Genomic DNA, 16,272 nt, shown 5'->3' with positions numbered 1-16,272 from the left:
AATCCAGCATATAGGGGCTGATACTGTGACAGAGTGGATAAAGCTGCCACCTCTATTGCCAGCAACCAGTATGGGCTCTGGTTCAAGTCCTAGATGCTACATTTACAATCCAACTCCCTACTAATGTGCCTAGGGAAACAGCAGAAGGTGACCCAAATGTTTGGGTACCTGCACTCACGTGGGAGGTGTAGATGGAATTCCAGGCTCCTGGTTTCAGCCTGACCCACCCCTGACTGTTACAGCCATTTGGGGAGTGATAGAGGGAATGGAAAAATCTCTCTTTGTCTTCTTCTTTCTCTGCAATTCCACCTTATAAATAAATAAATCTTTTCTTTTTTAAAATTCCAGGACATGTAAGAAACTCATACAATGGCAATAATCTGAATAAAACCTTAGAGAAGGACATCACTCGTGTTTTTTTCAAATGCCCAGCAGTGACATACAAAGTCACAGATCACCAGGGAAACGCAATGAAAGGAAAACCAAAACTCTAGTTTCTCAATCCGGAGAGTGACTAGAAAAGGACACAGGCAAACTCTTTGGAGTAATGGAAATCTTTATTTTGATCTGGGTGTAGGTTAGCCAAGCTTGCCCAAGATTTTTATTTGTAAAACGTCATGAAACACTATAATCAAGACTTATCTAAGTGTAAAATAATTGCGACTTTTTAGTGGAAACGGTGAGACAATAGGATCAGATAAAAGCTTGCTGGCAGATGAAGCAATCAAATCAAAGTAATTACCTTGGAATAATATTTATGTTTAGATACTTTCATATGTGTATATTAAATTTCTTTGAATTTTGTACTTTAAATACGTTGGACTTGGAGACAACATTCTTCCAACAGTTAACATCCATGGTTGGCATACCCACATCTCACATCATAATGTCTGGGTGGAGTCCTGGCTTTGCTCAAGATGCCAGTTTCCTGGGAGGCTGCAATGATGGCTAGAAGGATTGGGTCCTACCACACGTGTTGGAGAGCTGGATTGGATTCTGGGCTAGCAGAATTTAGAAGCACCCCTCCTGCCTTCCTAGCAACTTCCTGATTATTTTTCCCAAATTTTTACAATAGAATATTCCTCTCCTTAAAGTAACAAGCTTAACTTTGTGATAGAAGAAAATGATCATGACATGGCAAGTAGAAGAAAATGAAAAAAGAGTAAATATAAACCAAAGCAGAAATGGAAGTCCTATTATTATTCAAGAGTGTAACATGCTGTATATAGCAGTTAATTCTCAATGAGTACATCCAGGTTTAATAACAAATAGATCTAACTCTTGACATCAGATCAACTAATGGGAATAATAGTGCTCTGGCATGATTAAAGTAGCCCAGTGGCTGCAAGCCTCATTTGACCCGCCTGTCAGCTTAGTGTATTATAGGGCAAGCTTTGGTTAAGTTTGCTTAATTCATCACTTCAATAGGACTTTTTCTTTCTTGTTTTCTTTTTCTCTTACTTTTTGTTTCATACTGACAATAAGTAAAAAGTATTCCATTACATTGTAAAATCAGAGTAATCTTAACAAAAATTGATTTCTTGTGTCTTCACATTGTTATGTCCTCACTGCTTTGTCCTTATGACTTCCACATGAGCCTAAGTTCTTTCCAATATGTTGCAGGCTTTAGTGAAAGAGTTACAAAAAGATGTCCATATGACAAGGCGACAAATCAGAGAGCTTAAAAAAATGCAGAGAAACAGAGTTACTTGCAAAACCTCAACCCATAAAGCCCAGACCTTGGCAGCTTCTATCCTGAACATCTCACGGTCAGATCTGGAGGAAATATTAGACACAGAAGATGAAGAGGTAAGATCATTTAAGTATGTGTTAGTAAAGATCTCCTTGCTCATTGAGTTTCAATCCATATCTTGATTACAGACCTTAGAATCTCATCTTTAAGATAATATTAGTGAAGATTCACTAATGAAGATAAGTTGCCCATGAGAGGAGTATATTTAGTATTAACCAGTTCACAAAACCTTTAGAGAGAATTGTGTAATATAAAAGTAGGCTGATACTGCACAACTTCTGAATTGCTTGTTTGTTAGTCAGTCAGTTATCCTACCCTGTCTTCTCTGTTTTCTTTAATTTGGTTAATGATATTATGTATCTGAGAAGCAGTATTTTAGTTAAGGTGGTTTGAATGGAGTTGGTTAACCGTAGTCACAGTTGATTAAAGATGTTTCCTCCTATGATGAGAGATTTTTTTAAAGGTAAAGCTGTTGACTTCTCTAGCTAAATTTAAAGGTAGTATTGATCAACATAGTATTGAGAACATATTGAGAGCTTTAAATTAGATGAAACATCCTTGTATGAGTGAATTTATATGCACGTGTATATGGTCTTGCATAACATCACATGTCCTGAGGAACTGCATGTTTGTAATGGTCACTATCACATAACCATTAGAATCTCAGCACACTCAGGGGTCACAGAAACTTCCGGAGGGTATTGCTTCTGGACTTCAGTCACAAATATCATAATTAAAGAGGTGATGGCACTAGCAGTGTTCCAATAAATATCTTCTCAATTAATAAATAAAGCAATAGACTTAAACATTTGAATAAGGCCATCTGCTCTTGCTCCCCTCCCCATCAGCTTCTTTTTTTTTATTCCCTCCTCATCAGCTTCTAAAACATCCTTTGTAACTGAGAAGATACGTAATTTGTAAAGGGTTTTTTTTTTTTTTTTTTTTTTTTTTTTTGCTCCTTTTGGTTTTGGTTTTCTTGTTTTATTTTGTTTTGTTGTTGTTGTTACTGTTTTGCACTGCTAAGAATTCTTTACAAAGGCATCAAAGGAATCCTACAGAGATTATTTGTATCCTGTGGATGCACAGGATAGAGAATTACCAGATTCTTATTTCATTTTTTTTCAGTGTCTGTGACTTGTTACCAAATTCTAAACTTTGAAATGTAAGAGCATTATCAAATACAACATCAAATATAAGACATATGGGAGGGACATATTGGAGGGGCTAGCATTGTGGCATGGTGGTTTAAGCCAACAACAGCAAAGTCAACATCCCATATGGGTGCCAGTTCAAGTACTGGCTAATCCACTTCCACTCTAGCTCCTGGCTAATGGCCTAGGAAAAGCAGTCCCCTGCCACCTATGTGAGAGATCCAGAAGAAGCTCCTGGTTTGGTCCTGGTCCACGTCTGGACATTGCAGACATCTGGGAAATGAACCAGCAGATGGAAGATAGCTGACTCTGCTGTTCCCTCTGTATCTCTGGCTTTCAAAACAAATTTAATAAAAGCTATGTGGAAGATGATAGGACATCTGGAAAGTGTGTTTGCTAGCATAGTATAAATTAGGGGGAAAAAGGTGTCCCATTTGAATTGGTAAACTTGGAAAAGTCCCATTTTAGTACATGAATTTGAAAAAATTTTCAGTAATCCCGAAGAGCAGTGCAGTCTCAAACCAGTGAATAGCACAGCAGTCTGTATTTCACATACTCTTAGAAGATGGCCCTCGTGGAAACAAAAGGACCATGGTATCCGTAAAGTGTTTTGCATAGGATCAGTACACCTTAATATCTTTAATTCTAGATCAAAATTTATTTAGACTGATCCATGCACTTTCAGAAGTCCAAGGAATTGAATGCATTAGTCAAACAGAGCTCAGAGCACCTCATCAGAATACATGGTAATTTCATTCAAAACTGCATTAGCCTGATCAGGTGTTTAGTGGTTAACACACTGATATTCCACATCAGATTACCTGAATTGAATTCCCAATCTCACTCTTGCCTCCACTTCCTGTCAGTGTAGATACTGGGGGGCTCTCTGCCATCCACATGGGAGACCTGGGTTGGGTTTCCAGTTCCAGCATTTGACCTTGCCCATCATGGGCTACTCTGGGTATCACGGGACAAAACTAGAAGTTCACAGTGCTTCTCTCTCTCTTTCTCTCTCTCAATCTCTCCTTTTCCTTGCCCTATGTGTGTTTCTGTCTTCCTCTCTAATAATTTTTAAAAACTTTAATAGACAATTTATGCATACATAGCATGATGTCTAACAAAGAGTAAAAATTTTTTTTTAAAGACTGATTTTATTTTTATTACAAAGTCAGATATACTGAGAGGAGGAGAGATAGAGAGGAAGTGGAGCCGCTGGGATTAGAACCAGCTGTCATATGGGATCAAGGCAAGGACCTTAACCACTAGGCCACACTGCCGAGCCCACAAAGAGTAAATTTCAACAAATGTTAGTTTTCAAGTGATTCCTTTTCTGAAAATCTGATTTTTTGGTAAGCCAAGTTATGATTTTAAGTATCTCAGCTGCATATGTGAGTATATTATGATTTCAGAAGCATTTCATCTTGTTAGTTGATAGATAAAAATACTCAGTGACTTGTTCACTTGCAGCTCTTTATTTTGGAGTGATCCTTGCCTGTATTTGGCACTTCACACCAATGTTTTTGTTTTCTTCCTTTAGGAAATTGAAAAGACGAAGATAGATGCTGAAAATGACAAGGAGTGGCTGCTGTACATTCAGAAACTGCTTGAGGGAAAGGTATTTTTGTTGTTCTGCCTCATATATTAAAACTTGTTAGTAAAAAGTTCAAGCCCTATGATTTCACTAGAAGTCTAACTTTTTGTAAGCCCTTACCCGTTATTTTCTTCTGATAGGTAAGCAACAAAGTTAACCCTCTATTTGTACTTTTGGACTTAACAAATAAAACGCATGCTTTGGGAAACAGCCAACATGGTTCTTAGCAAATGCATTTATTAAATTATTGAGTCTGCCTCTCTCCTAGCTAGACTGAAAAGGATCCATTCTCTCAGACCTCTTAGGAAAAGAGAGTCTTTATTACGTGTCTTTAAAGTTAGTAGTTGGTGTGGACACCTGAGGAGTTCATGGGTTTCAGTGACCTTTTGCTATGGACCTGTTTCCAGTCAATTCATGTTTTCCTCTCAGCCAGACAGCTGTTTATTACTGTGTCTTCCCGCATTCTCTACAATATTTTCTACTGAGACCTCGAGCAGCTTGTTAGTGGGAAGTAAATATTGATTTGGCATCCTGTCAATGCAGAAAGAATGAAAAAATTTCCACCAGAGGCCCCTCAAACATTTTCCTATCGACATTTTCTGGGCCGAGTGGAAAGCTGCATAGAGGATGACAAGGCCAAGACGAGCAGAAATCCCTGAGGGGTCTATTGAGACGGCTGCTGTGACCTGTGTGATACTTTTTCTTCCCTTTCAAGTATTTTTTTAATACACATACACTCTGCTGGGATGCGCCCCTCTTGTAAGTGATCAAGGGCAGTTTATTGGCAGGTGAGAGCCCTGCTTTTCTAGTCATAGCCAGCTTTTGTTTTGACATCACTGACAGCACGTAATGTATTCTAAAACTTTTTTCATTATAGTTCCTTTGGCTCAACCTAATTGTTTATTGCAAAAATGACCTGAAATGAATAAAAGCTGAAACATACTTGTCAAAAAAGCAAGAGAAAACTGTTCTGAGATTTTTCAATTACTAAATGGTTCTGTGTGAAGAATACAAGTAGAAACCAGTAGCTATACACACACATATGCACACACACACACACACAAACATCACATTCTGTGGGTTTTATGAAGTCAAGAAAAAATAAACACCATTCACCTTTGCATATCTGTAATATCAGTCTTAGGTATTTTTGAAACATTACCCATTATTAGGTTCAGTAATACTAGGTGACTGGCAGTCTTTTGCCTGAAATTGCTTAAGTAAAGATACACAGGTACTAGACAAAGCCTTTTACAGTTGAAACCTGCCTTTGAAAAGAGAAGCCATTTCTTAACTGTTGTGGCACAGAGTCCCCATTCAGTGCGTGACACATCAAGGAAATCAGCTATGGTTGTTAGGAGGATTTTCTTTAAAGCTTGAAAATTATGAGAATAAATTTTATAATTAATTTTTTTATTTTAAAGTCTTTATTTTTATTTATGAGGATAAACTCTACCAATAAAACTTTATAAATATGACTTTATATTTTTAATTAGAAATCTTGTCAATTCTCTTTGACCAACATATGTCAAGGTATATACATGTATTCTGTATTATCTGGATATATGCTTATTCTGTCCAGTTAGTTAAAAAAAAAATCCATGTGAAAATGGCATCTGACTGCTTAATACCACAGTTTGATATAGTGCCTTTTTGTGCCACTGAGCCTGGACTCTGGAATATAATTGCCTGGCAGTATTGATTTAATTGCCTAGGTTTATTTGTGGACTCCTAATTATTGACTGGAGGTGAATTTAATGGAGTAGCCGTTATGAACGCTAGGAAAGCGCTGCTGTTGCTGTTATACATAATGAACTGTGTCATGTGCCTTTACATCATTTTTCAAGCTAATTTTATTCCACTGTGACAGTATGATAACATTTAAAAAGTCAAAGACCTTTTATTTTTATTACTGCCATAGATGGTTTTGCTGATGTCTTTGAATTTTGTGAGGGGAAAATATAGAGATTTCATTGGCTGCACTTGACTGTCACTTCGTAATTATACCCAAGAGAAAAATCTATAAAATAGAAAACATCTTTTTTTTTTCAAAGCCTACTTCTCTTTCACACTCAGTGATTATATTTGTCCTCACTTTCAGGAAAGGTTCTCTTTACCCATCAGTTTTTGTTTTTGCTTTGTTTTGTTTTTAAAGTATGGTTTATACTTGTAAGATTGTGTGGGCAGAAGTCCAAAACATTCATTCACACATTTTAGTGAGTTTATTGCTTATTGGTCTTGTATGTGAGTTTGCACGATAGTCAAGTCCTACTGCTTACCTGAAAATACTGCTTAATTCAATATTGGTACTTTGAAGATAAAATTGTAAGGAAACTTCTCTTTTGTCTTCCTTCTTTGTTGGGCGTTGTGTGTAATATAACCTGGACATTCTCTGGAATGAATCTAGCCTTGAAATATTTATTTGTGTTAAAGAATTGGGCAGCAGAATTGTTGCTATATTAAAAAAATTGTCTGCATTCCTTTGATGAAATTTTATATTGCTACAATATTTGCAACAAAATAAAATATTGTTCTGCCATGTAGCAGAACAATGAGCCTGTATAATCATATAATTGTAACTGTTACTGTCAGCTAGAAGTATATGAGAACTACCAGGTCTCATGTTTTATCTCATACATTTGATACAGAATGCAAATGTATCGCATTCATCATTTTAAGTAGAGCTATTGCAATTGATGATTTTACATACTTGTTATTTATCTGTAATTCACCTTTGCTCTGACAGATTTCTACTGATAAGACCCCTACTAAAGGAAATATTTCTTACATCTGTTTCCTTTTTTTCTGTGACATGGATACCTTTAATGTGTTTGAGTGTTGTTATTAATTATGCTCTTCTCATAATTTTTTTTCTGAAACTTATAATTTATGACAGAGGGAAACAAGCAACTTAGTGGTTACATTGAGTTAAGAGAAACTCCTGAAATTAGTTTGTCTGTTGTTTAGAGTAGGAAAAAAGAAAGAAGAAGACAAGTCTGGAATCAAACTGTACGATTTTGAGCTGCGAAGGGTTCAAAGGTGCATTAGAACAATATATAACATCAACATCTAGATTAATTGGAGACAAAAGAGAATAGGAGAAATAATGTGTCTGCATGAGGGACAAGGAAGCTCTAGATGTCTTCTGTCCTTAGAAAAGACAGGGGCTGGTGTTGTGATGCAGTGAATTAGTCTGCAACCTGCGGCAACCATCTTATGTTGCAGCACCAATTTGAGCCTTGGCTAATCAACTTTTCAGCAGGCTTCCTGCTACAAGTACCCGGGGAAGCAGCAGAAGATGGCACAGAAAAAAGCTGGCCAATTCTATCCCAAAAATGAGTCAGAGGCAAACCCTTAGAAGTTTGGAAGTCTTTATTTAGTAACCAACAGACTGTCCTGAACCACCACAGGTGGAAGAGGTGGGAGCAGCTGTTAGGGACTTTTAAGCTCACACTAGATGAAAAACTATCCGATCAACTAAGCTAGCATTGGCACAATGTGACAAAGGAGCAACTGTCAGGAATTCCTCTTGTCTTCTCAAGGTTGGGCACTCTTTCCTCTCCGGATTATAAAAGATCTGTTTTGGCCTAGGCTGTCAGGGGAAAGTTTATTGGCTGAGTGCTAGTCTGAGAAAAAGGGATAAGTTGACCACCTGGAAACCAACTGATAGGCATCATTAGGGGAAATACTAATGCTGTTAATTATATCACTGTGTATGTCTAAACTTGAGCATCTCTGCATCTGGTGTGATCTCTCTGATCATCCTGTATCATTTCTTGGAGGTCAGTTAGTCTGAGTATCATGTACTTTATCCAGTGGGAGAGCATTTGTATATGACTAAGAGCTACATCCTGCTTGGTAGCAAGGAGCTGAAGCAAACAAGCAAGCAAGCATGGCTTATAGAAGCTAATTTGCAGCTAGCCACATTTTAAAGTAGGCAGTAGATGTTTTTCTGATATTCTGATTCTGCATATGTGTCCAAAACTGAACATTTGTATCTCTGATTGCCCTGAGACTCATGTAGACTTAGAGGGCTTGACAAAATGACACCATTTTGAATTTTGGCTGTCATAGTACAGGTACTTGGGCTTCTGACACCCATGTGGAAGACCCAGGTGGAGTTCCAGACTCCTGGTTTTGGCCTGGCCCAGCCCTGGTCGTTGCAGTCTTCTAGGGAGTGAACTAGTATATGGAAGATCTCTCTCTCTCTCTCTCTCTCTCTCTCTCTCTCTCTCTCTCTCTCTCTCCTGTCTTCCCTCCACTCCTTCCTCCCTCAATGTAACTCTGCCTTTCAAATAAATAGGTAAATCTTATGAAAAGAAACGAACATTGGAGACTGATGTGATTTACTTTAGTGAGTGAACAGAGAGCAATAGTGACATCAGAGGGAGCTGTCAGAGGACAGAAACCAAAGACAGATCAATGGAATGCCATACACAGTGAAAAAGAGGAGGATGCATTTAAGAGTTTCAGGCATCAGTGGAGAGAAGGCAGGTTATAGGGAGCAGGTACTAAATAATAATTATATTCATATAGAAAATTTGCTATGTAATGTTATTGAGCAATCCCGCATTTCATTAACTCATCCCAGCATCGTTTAGTTGTTCCCAGTGAAATCTAAACCATATCAAACTATTTAAGAGTACATTGTTTAGGGCTCGGCAGTGTGGCCTAGTGGCTAAGGTCCTCGCCTTGATCCCATATGGCCACTGGTTCTAATCCCAGCTGCTCCACTTCCTCTCTATCTCTCCTCCTCTCAGTATATCTGACTTTGTAATAAAAATAAAATCAATCTTAAAAAAAAAAAAGAGTACATTGTTTAGATTTCAACAACAAAAAAAAGTAAAAGCCCAATGTAAAATGGATAAAGGGGGAAAGACCTTTGTTATAGAAGTGAACTGATTGAGGTACCTGCAACCCATGTCAGAGGGCCTGAATTTGAGTCTCAGCTCCACTTTGATTCTAGCTTCCTGCCTGTGAATGCTCCGGAGCAAGAAGAGATGGCTTAAGATATTGGTTCTCTCCCTTCCAAGCAGGAGGCTTGGTTTGAGTTCCTAGCTCCTGGCTTCACTGTAACTCAGTTGCAGCCATAAGCATTACAGAAATAAGCCAGTCCTTGGCAGGTGGCTCTTTCTATAAGCCTTTTTATGTCAGTCTGTGTGTCTCTTCTTGACCTCCTTTCCACTGTCCCTCTTTCTCCATTTCTTTTTCTCTTCCTCTCCAGTTAAATAATAAGAGACAAAGAACTTGAGTAGATATTTCTCTAAGAAGATAGACAGATAGCCAATAAGCACATAAAATATACACAAAATCATGAACCATTAGGGAAGAACAAATCAAAAACCAAAATGAAAAACTACCTCATGCCCCCTTGGATAGATACAATATAAAACTCAATAATAAATATATGAAAGCATATATAGAAAGTAGAAGCCTCATTCCTTGCTGGTGGGAATGTAAAATGTTGTAGCAGTCTTTACAATTTGGCAGTTCCTCAAGTTAGAGCTACTACATGATCTAACTGTACAGCTTTTAGAGAAATAAAAACATCTGCACAAAAACCTGCACATGAATTCTCACAAAAGTATTACTGATAATAACGCAAAGTGGAAACAACTTAAAGGTGCAGCTAGCAATAGCTCAACAAGCATATTGTAGTATTGCATGTAATGCAATCTCTTGCAACCACAAAATGGAATGAAATGCTGGTATGTGGTACAAAATGTATGAATTATGTAAATGTTATAATAAATGAAAAAGCCAATCAAAAATGCTGCATACTTTATAGTAATAGTCCATTCATATGAAATTTCTAGAAGAGCATACTTTTAAAATAATAAAGCATATTAACGCTTTCTAAGGAGGCTGCAGGAAGATGAACAGTAGCTGCTAATGAGTACAGGGGACATAAAAATGTTCTGGAATTAGATGATGGTGATGGCAGCCTAATCTTAGCATGAGTATACTAAAAACCAATAAATGATACACTTTCAAATGGTAGATTTTATATTATTTGTTATATCTCCATTTAAAACAGTTCCTTGATCTTGGACATGTAAATATTGAAGAGAAAAGAATGCATTTAAATATAATTAAACTTCTTAGTATTACTCTTGCTATGAGCCCACCATTATCAGTGATAGCTTTAAAATGCATTTGAATTTTTTCAATAACCCTAAACATGAGTAAATTATTTTGTTTCATGTCCAGTTAAGACACCTTTTATACTTAAATTGAACTTAACTATTCACTTACTCACACAAGAGGGACGCAAGCATTTATACCAATCCCTTTGAAAGACAATGTTATGCCCATCCTGATCTTTGAAATTACAATTAGGATAATAAGCATTTATATTTTTCAGCTTTGATAACATCTAATACATTCCTTTGTATTTTGAACTTGATAAAAGCAAAGGTAATATTTAGTGTGAGATAAAATTGAGCCCATACTGTGGAGTTCATTGAAAAACCCTTAACTGACTACTTCCTATTGTCAGGTATCACTTCATGTTTGAAAGAGGGCAGTCAACAAAAGAGAGAAAAGTAATTCACCCTCATGGAAGTTTTACTCTTCTGGGTTAGAGCATAAGAAATAGTTACTGTACAGTCTACGGCCACACCCCCTGAACGTGCCCAATCTCGTCTGTTCTTGGAAGCTAAACAGAGTGGGGCCTGGTTAGTACTTGGATGGGAGAAATAGTTACTGTGCAAAAACTAATGACATTTATGAAATAATTGACCTGAGTAGAATCATATCTATATGTACAAATGTTATTTGCATATGTGTGTATAAACATATATAATACAAGTAATGTGCAGTCTTAGGCATAAAGTAGCTTTTTTTACTAGGATCTGTAGAATAAACTTAAACTTGTGTTTGTTGTTGCCTTTCTTCTTTGTTGTTTGCTGAGCTATTTCTGTATTTCATTCAGTCCATTTCAGCCCTTTTTGTGTTGACCATTTCCAGGTATTGAAACTATTTGAAAAATCCGTGTTCTTTTTGCCTTCATTTGTGGAGATTTTTAAGTACAGATTACACTGTGATTTTTTTAGTTAGCTTTAAATGTTCTTAGCTTTAAATGTTCCTATTCCTGTGAGTAACTTTGGATCTTGCACTCCTGAATTTAAAATGACTTACTTCTACAGTGTGCTTGCTGCAAAATATGCTTATCTTCAGCAAGTAGAAAATGCCTACACTATGGCAATGTGAAGGATTTCTAAATCTCCCTGGCTTTTGAAAATAGACTCTACTACCAAGCTGAAGGTTATCTGAAAGTTTCTCCTTCTAACTGTTAAGATGTTTACTCCATGATTATTTCCCATGTTGCATCTATAGCATATTTGCTCACATACTTACATACTCTCAGACTCACCCTCACACACATAAAAACTCATACATTCAGTCACCCACATAGATTTACACTTCAGTGATAGCTGAAGTAGCAAGAGCTAAAATTCTCTGTCCAAAATTTTGCTGCAAAAAAAAAACAGTTAACAGGGGCAGGGGTGGCTAGACAGAACAGCACCCGCCAGTATGTGTGAGGGCTGAATAGTAGGGCTGAATGGGTTGCACTAGGCTTCAGTGCCCATTGACGTGTATGAGTGCTAAATGGGATGTGGGACAGACTGAACAAGTCTGCGGTACATAGTGGCATGCATGGGAACCAGGGTGGGGGAGGTTTGGTGGGGGCTACGGGGAGTCTCCCCAACTAGGCTGCAGCTCCCACTGATTTGCATGAGGGCCGAATATGAAGTGGGCAGGATCGGGCTGAACTACAACACCCATCGGTTTGAGTGGCAGATAGGGCTAGAAACTGAACTACCCAACAATTGCAATGACCAGCACATACATAAGCTGATTGGGCAAGAGGATGTGGCTTTCAGCAGACTACCAAGTCAGCCAAGACCTCCAGAACGATGAACACTCCACGTGACTGGTGGCAAGGACGGGCACTGCTGACTGCAGGGGGCCTGGAGAGGGACAACATCACAGGGACGGATCCTCCCTTGTTTTTCCCAAAGATGCTGTGGAAGTAGTCTTTTTCTCTTGCTTTCTTTCAAATTTCCTCACCTACCATGGGCTGCATGAAATCCAAACAGACTTTCCCATTTCCTGCCACACTGGAGCTTGAAAAGCAGCATGAGAGTGAAGAAAACTGTATGCCGGAAGAGGGATTACCACCCGGGATGCCTTCTCCCATGACAGTCAAAGAGGAAGTGAAGGAACCCCCAGGGGCCAACATTGTGGTCTTGGAATATGCACATCTCTCAGGAGATCTTGCATGATGCCTTGCAGCAGTGGGCAAAAAATAACATCAAGTACTATGACATCCCTTACATGGAGAGCGAGTGCCCTTGACCCTGCAGGATGTCGACACTGCTGAGCTGTGGATATAGTCGGTGCTAGCTTAAATACATGAAACATAAGTAAAAAAAAAAAAAAAGAGCCAAATTTCTGTAGCCAAACTTAGTATAGCCATATTCTGCCTTCTGATAGATATGTTCCTTAAGGGAACAGTCAGGGAGCTTTTATCTCCTGTAATGTAGTAAAGAAAGTAAGAAGTCCGTAAATTTTGCCCTAAAAAGTGTGGATTACCCAGAGGATCAGTGTAGAATGAATTATTCTCATTCTTAGCCCTTGAAACTCAGCCTGTAACCCCAATTTCTGGTAACATTCAAAGGAGATCAGCAAGAATATTTTTCATGTAGATTTAGAAGAGGGTTTTGCTTTGCCCAGCAGATAACAGAATGGGATTTGTCAAAGGAAGCAGTATGAATAGTAAAATCAAAATGCCACAGTTTAAATCTTTGCACTGTAAAATATCTAAGCCAGCCAGTCTTCCAGAGCATGATCTGTGCCCTGTGGAATAATAGGAGAGCCAAGGAGTGGTGAAGAAGTCCGTTCATTTCTGGCCATGTGTACCTGAGACGCTTGCTCAGCTGCTCCCTGTATTGACCAAAACTGTCTCCCTGCAGTACACTTGGAATAGCTTAGAGTCAAAAGGCTTGGATTTGTGTCCTTTCTCACACTAGCAGATGAATCAGTTAGCTCAAGGCAAAGAATTAATTTCCCATTACCTCAATGATTTCCATTGCAAATAAAAAAAGAAAAAAATTACCCGCATCACAGGCATGTATTCACCAAAAGCGATTTTTCTCCCTTAAAATGGATACTGATAGTTGAAGCCAAAGGACAATATATGGAAAAACAATCCTGAGTATTCTAGTAGTTTCCTAATGTCTAATGATAACTTTTTGTTTATTTTAAAAGTACTTCTGCTTGCCAGTCTTTGTATTAATCACCCTGGAAGAAATCAAGCCCGTTGCCTGGCATGTAATAGGTACATAATAAATGTTTGTTTCATGCCCTCAATGAATGTATACGATCCATCATTTGCATTTATGATTTTCTGAAATGAAATACGTTTAAGTCAACATTTGGTGACAGTGATAAATAACAGACTAACTTACCCCTCTCTTGGATTTTCCTAATTTCTTTATTTCACCTGTCTTTGCAATTATGATTGCCTGTGTCAATTTGGGTTGCACTGACAGAATAGCACAGACTTGGTAGCTTAACCAACGCGTGTTTTTGTTGTTGTTTTTGTTTCGTTTTGTTTTTATAACTCTGGAGGCCTGGAGTTAAAGATGAAGGAACTGGCAGATCCAGAGCCTGGGGAAAGCAGCCATTTAGTCTGTACCATGAAATCTTGTCGTCTTCTCTTGATATTTTTGGAGTTAAAGATCAAGGCACTGACATATGCAGAGCCTGGGGAACATGCCATAGTTTGTGTTATGAAATCTTTCCGTCTTCTCTTGATATTCTCACAGAGCAGAGAGCAGAGAAAATGATAAAGCTCTCATATCTCTTAAGGTGTTAATCCCTAATCCTCCAATTGCCACCTCCTAATACAATCACATTGGAGTTGGGCTTTCATCTGTGGCCCCTGGGGGAACAGACTCATTGAGTCCATAACAAAACGATACCTGTTACATCCTTTCAGTATCAGTGAAGCTGTTTCTTTTCTGAAATTCCAATGTCATTTCATTATTTTAAACATTGGTATTCATGCCAGGTCATTTCAAGTGATTACTTTAATGTCTGCCTTGGAGGAACACCTGCTTGTGATCCTAGGTTACAAGGCTTTTACAGAATTCTTTGTTGTGTACTTCTCACCTAAACTTAATGGAGCCAATGGGGAATTGGTTATATACCCTTAAAGTATATAATAGTCTTTTTACAAGTTCAAGAAAAATTGAATAAAAAATCAATGCATTTTTTGTGCAAAAACATTTTGAAATCCATACACAGTTTATTTTTCATAATATATGCTTCTCATGGAACTTTAGAAGTACTCTTCATAAATGTATCACATACTGTACACTTCATATGTAGTATATACTATATGTATTATACATACTTCATACATATACTGTATACTGCTCTTTGATAAGAAATTCAGCCATTCTAGGACAGGCTGTGTACCACTCTTAAGTTATGCTGGCTTTGCCTGGAAAACAACCAGGACCTCAGAAGTATCTTGTAGGGATCCAGGGAAGGTGGGATAAAGCAGGAATGTCAGGCTTTGGTTTCAGCCCAATAATGTCCACACAAGTGACAGTCCTTTCTGGGAAGGGGTGAGGATCCAAGGTTTGGTTTTGAAGGTGAAGGTACAGCAGTAGCCTCTAATACTGTAGAACACTATGACCAGTTCAGCAAAAGTGAGTTGCTAAGGGTGGAAAATGAGGAAGGAGAAGACTGGTGCCAACGCATGAGGATCCAGTGGATCCAAGGATTAGCCCTGTTAACCAGGTAGTCATCCAGAATACATCCGTACACTCTCATAGGGGCCTCCAGCATTACTGCACAATGTCCCAGACTGCATTTTATATCATTAAGGGCACATTTCAGTTAGTGCTGGCTTTTGTAAGTTTTCTGTGTTTTGCAGTCATAGATGTTAGGCTCAGTTATTTTACTATAGTAGCTTTCAATCCCCTACAATAATAATTTATAATGAAATACATCTAAAGGAAGACACAATTGGTGAGTGATAAATTTCAGATTCTGACGGTGATGTGTCAGTTCTATAAGGCAAACGTCTGTTAGTGTTTACATGTAAGAGAAGTTGAAAATCTGTGTGATAGCAGAATTTCCTCCAGTGATGGAAATTAACCTTTTGCAATCAGGACAACTGGAAACTGTGGAAGACCTGCTCTTAAGACTACAAGTAGACCAAGTCAAATTCTTAGTCATTGTTGCAATGTCCAGGTTGCATTTCCTTACCATGAATTCTCACTGAATATCAAATATATATGCCAAGAGGTCATGCTTATGCAAGTCTACGCTGACATAACCAGGATGTTGTATCACTTCTCCTTTTACACCGAAGAAAAGATGCTCTACATTTTGCAATTCCTGGTACATGCTGTAGAAGATGAGGCTCAAGGCAGCATTACTTGTTGGGCTCGTTTCTAAACATGTAATATAGTAAGAGGATTTTTGCTGTTAGCCAGTCAAGTAGCCACTGAAGTACAGTTCTAAAATCCTGCTAGTAAAAGAGCCATTGTGTTTTCTCCCTGTCTGCAGGGTTTCTGGGGACAGCAGTTCCCTGCAAATGCCTCTAGAAATAATTAAATTGAGTTTAAACTGCCTGTATGAAATAAACTTGCATTTAATCTGGACCTCAGTGTAGCAACGCTTTCCATTCTTTTGGTCTTAGCATGAAAAAAGATTTTTACAGTAAAAAAAAAAAAATATGGCAACCAAACAGGCCG

General features: G+C 38.0%; 1 protein-coding gene and 1 pseudogene across 1 annotated transcript in view; both read left to right on the top strand.

Moving 5' to 3' along the window:
• Positions 1 to 16,272, top strand: part of CNTLN (centlein) — a 269,496-nt gene that overhangs the window by 248,300 nt on the left and 4,924 nt on the right. The window contains exons 24-25 of the mRNA XM_058672438.1: positions 1,624 to 1,809; positions 4,442 to 4,519. Of these exons, the coding sequence (XP_058528421.1) occupies positions 1,624 to 1,809; positions 4,442 to 4,519 (264 nt within the window). The remainder of the gene's footprint in view (positions 1 to 1,623; positions 1,810 to 4,441; positions 4,520 to 16,272) is intronic.
• Positions 12,509 to 12,918, top strand: LOC105941595 (small membrane A-kinase anchor protein-like; annotated as a pseudogene).

This window comes from Ochotona princeps, chromosome 14 (assembly GCF_030435755.1).
Source record: "Ochotona princeps isolate mOchPri1 chromosome 14, mOchPri1.hap1, whole genome shotgun sequence".
NCBI lineage: Eukaryota > Metazoa > Chordata > Mammalia > Lagomorpha > Ochotonidae > Ochotona > Ochotona princeps.
The sequence above is the reverse complement of the archived record's forward strand: the minus strand, read 5'-3'. Positions and strand labels throughout refer to the sequence as shown.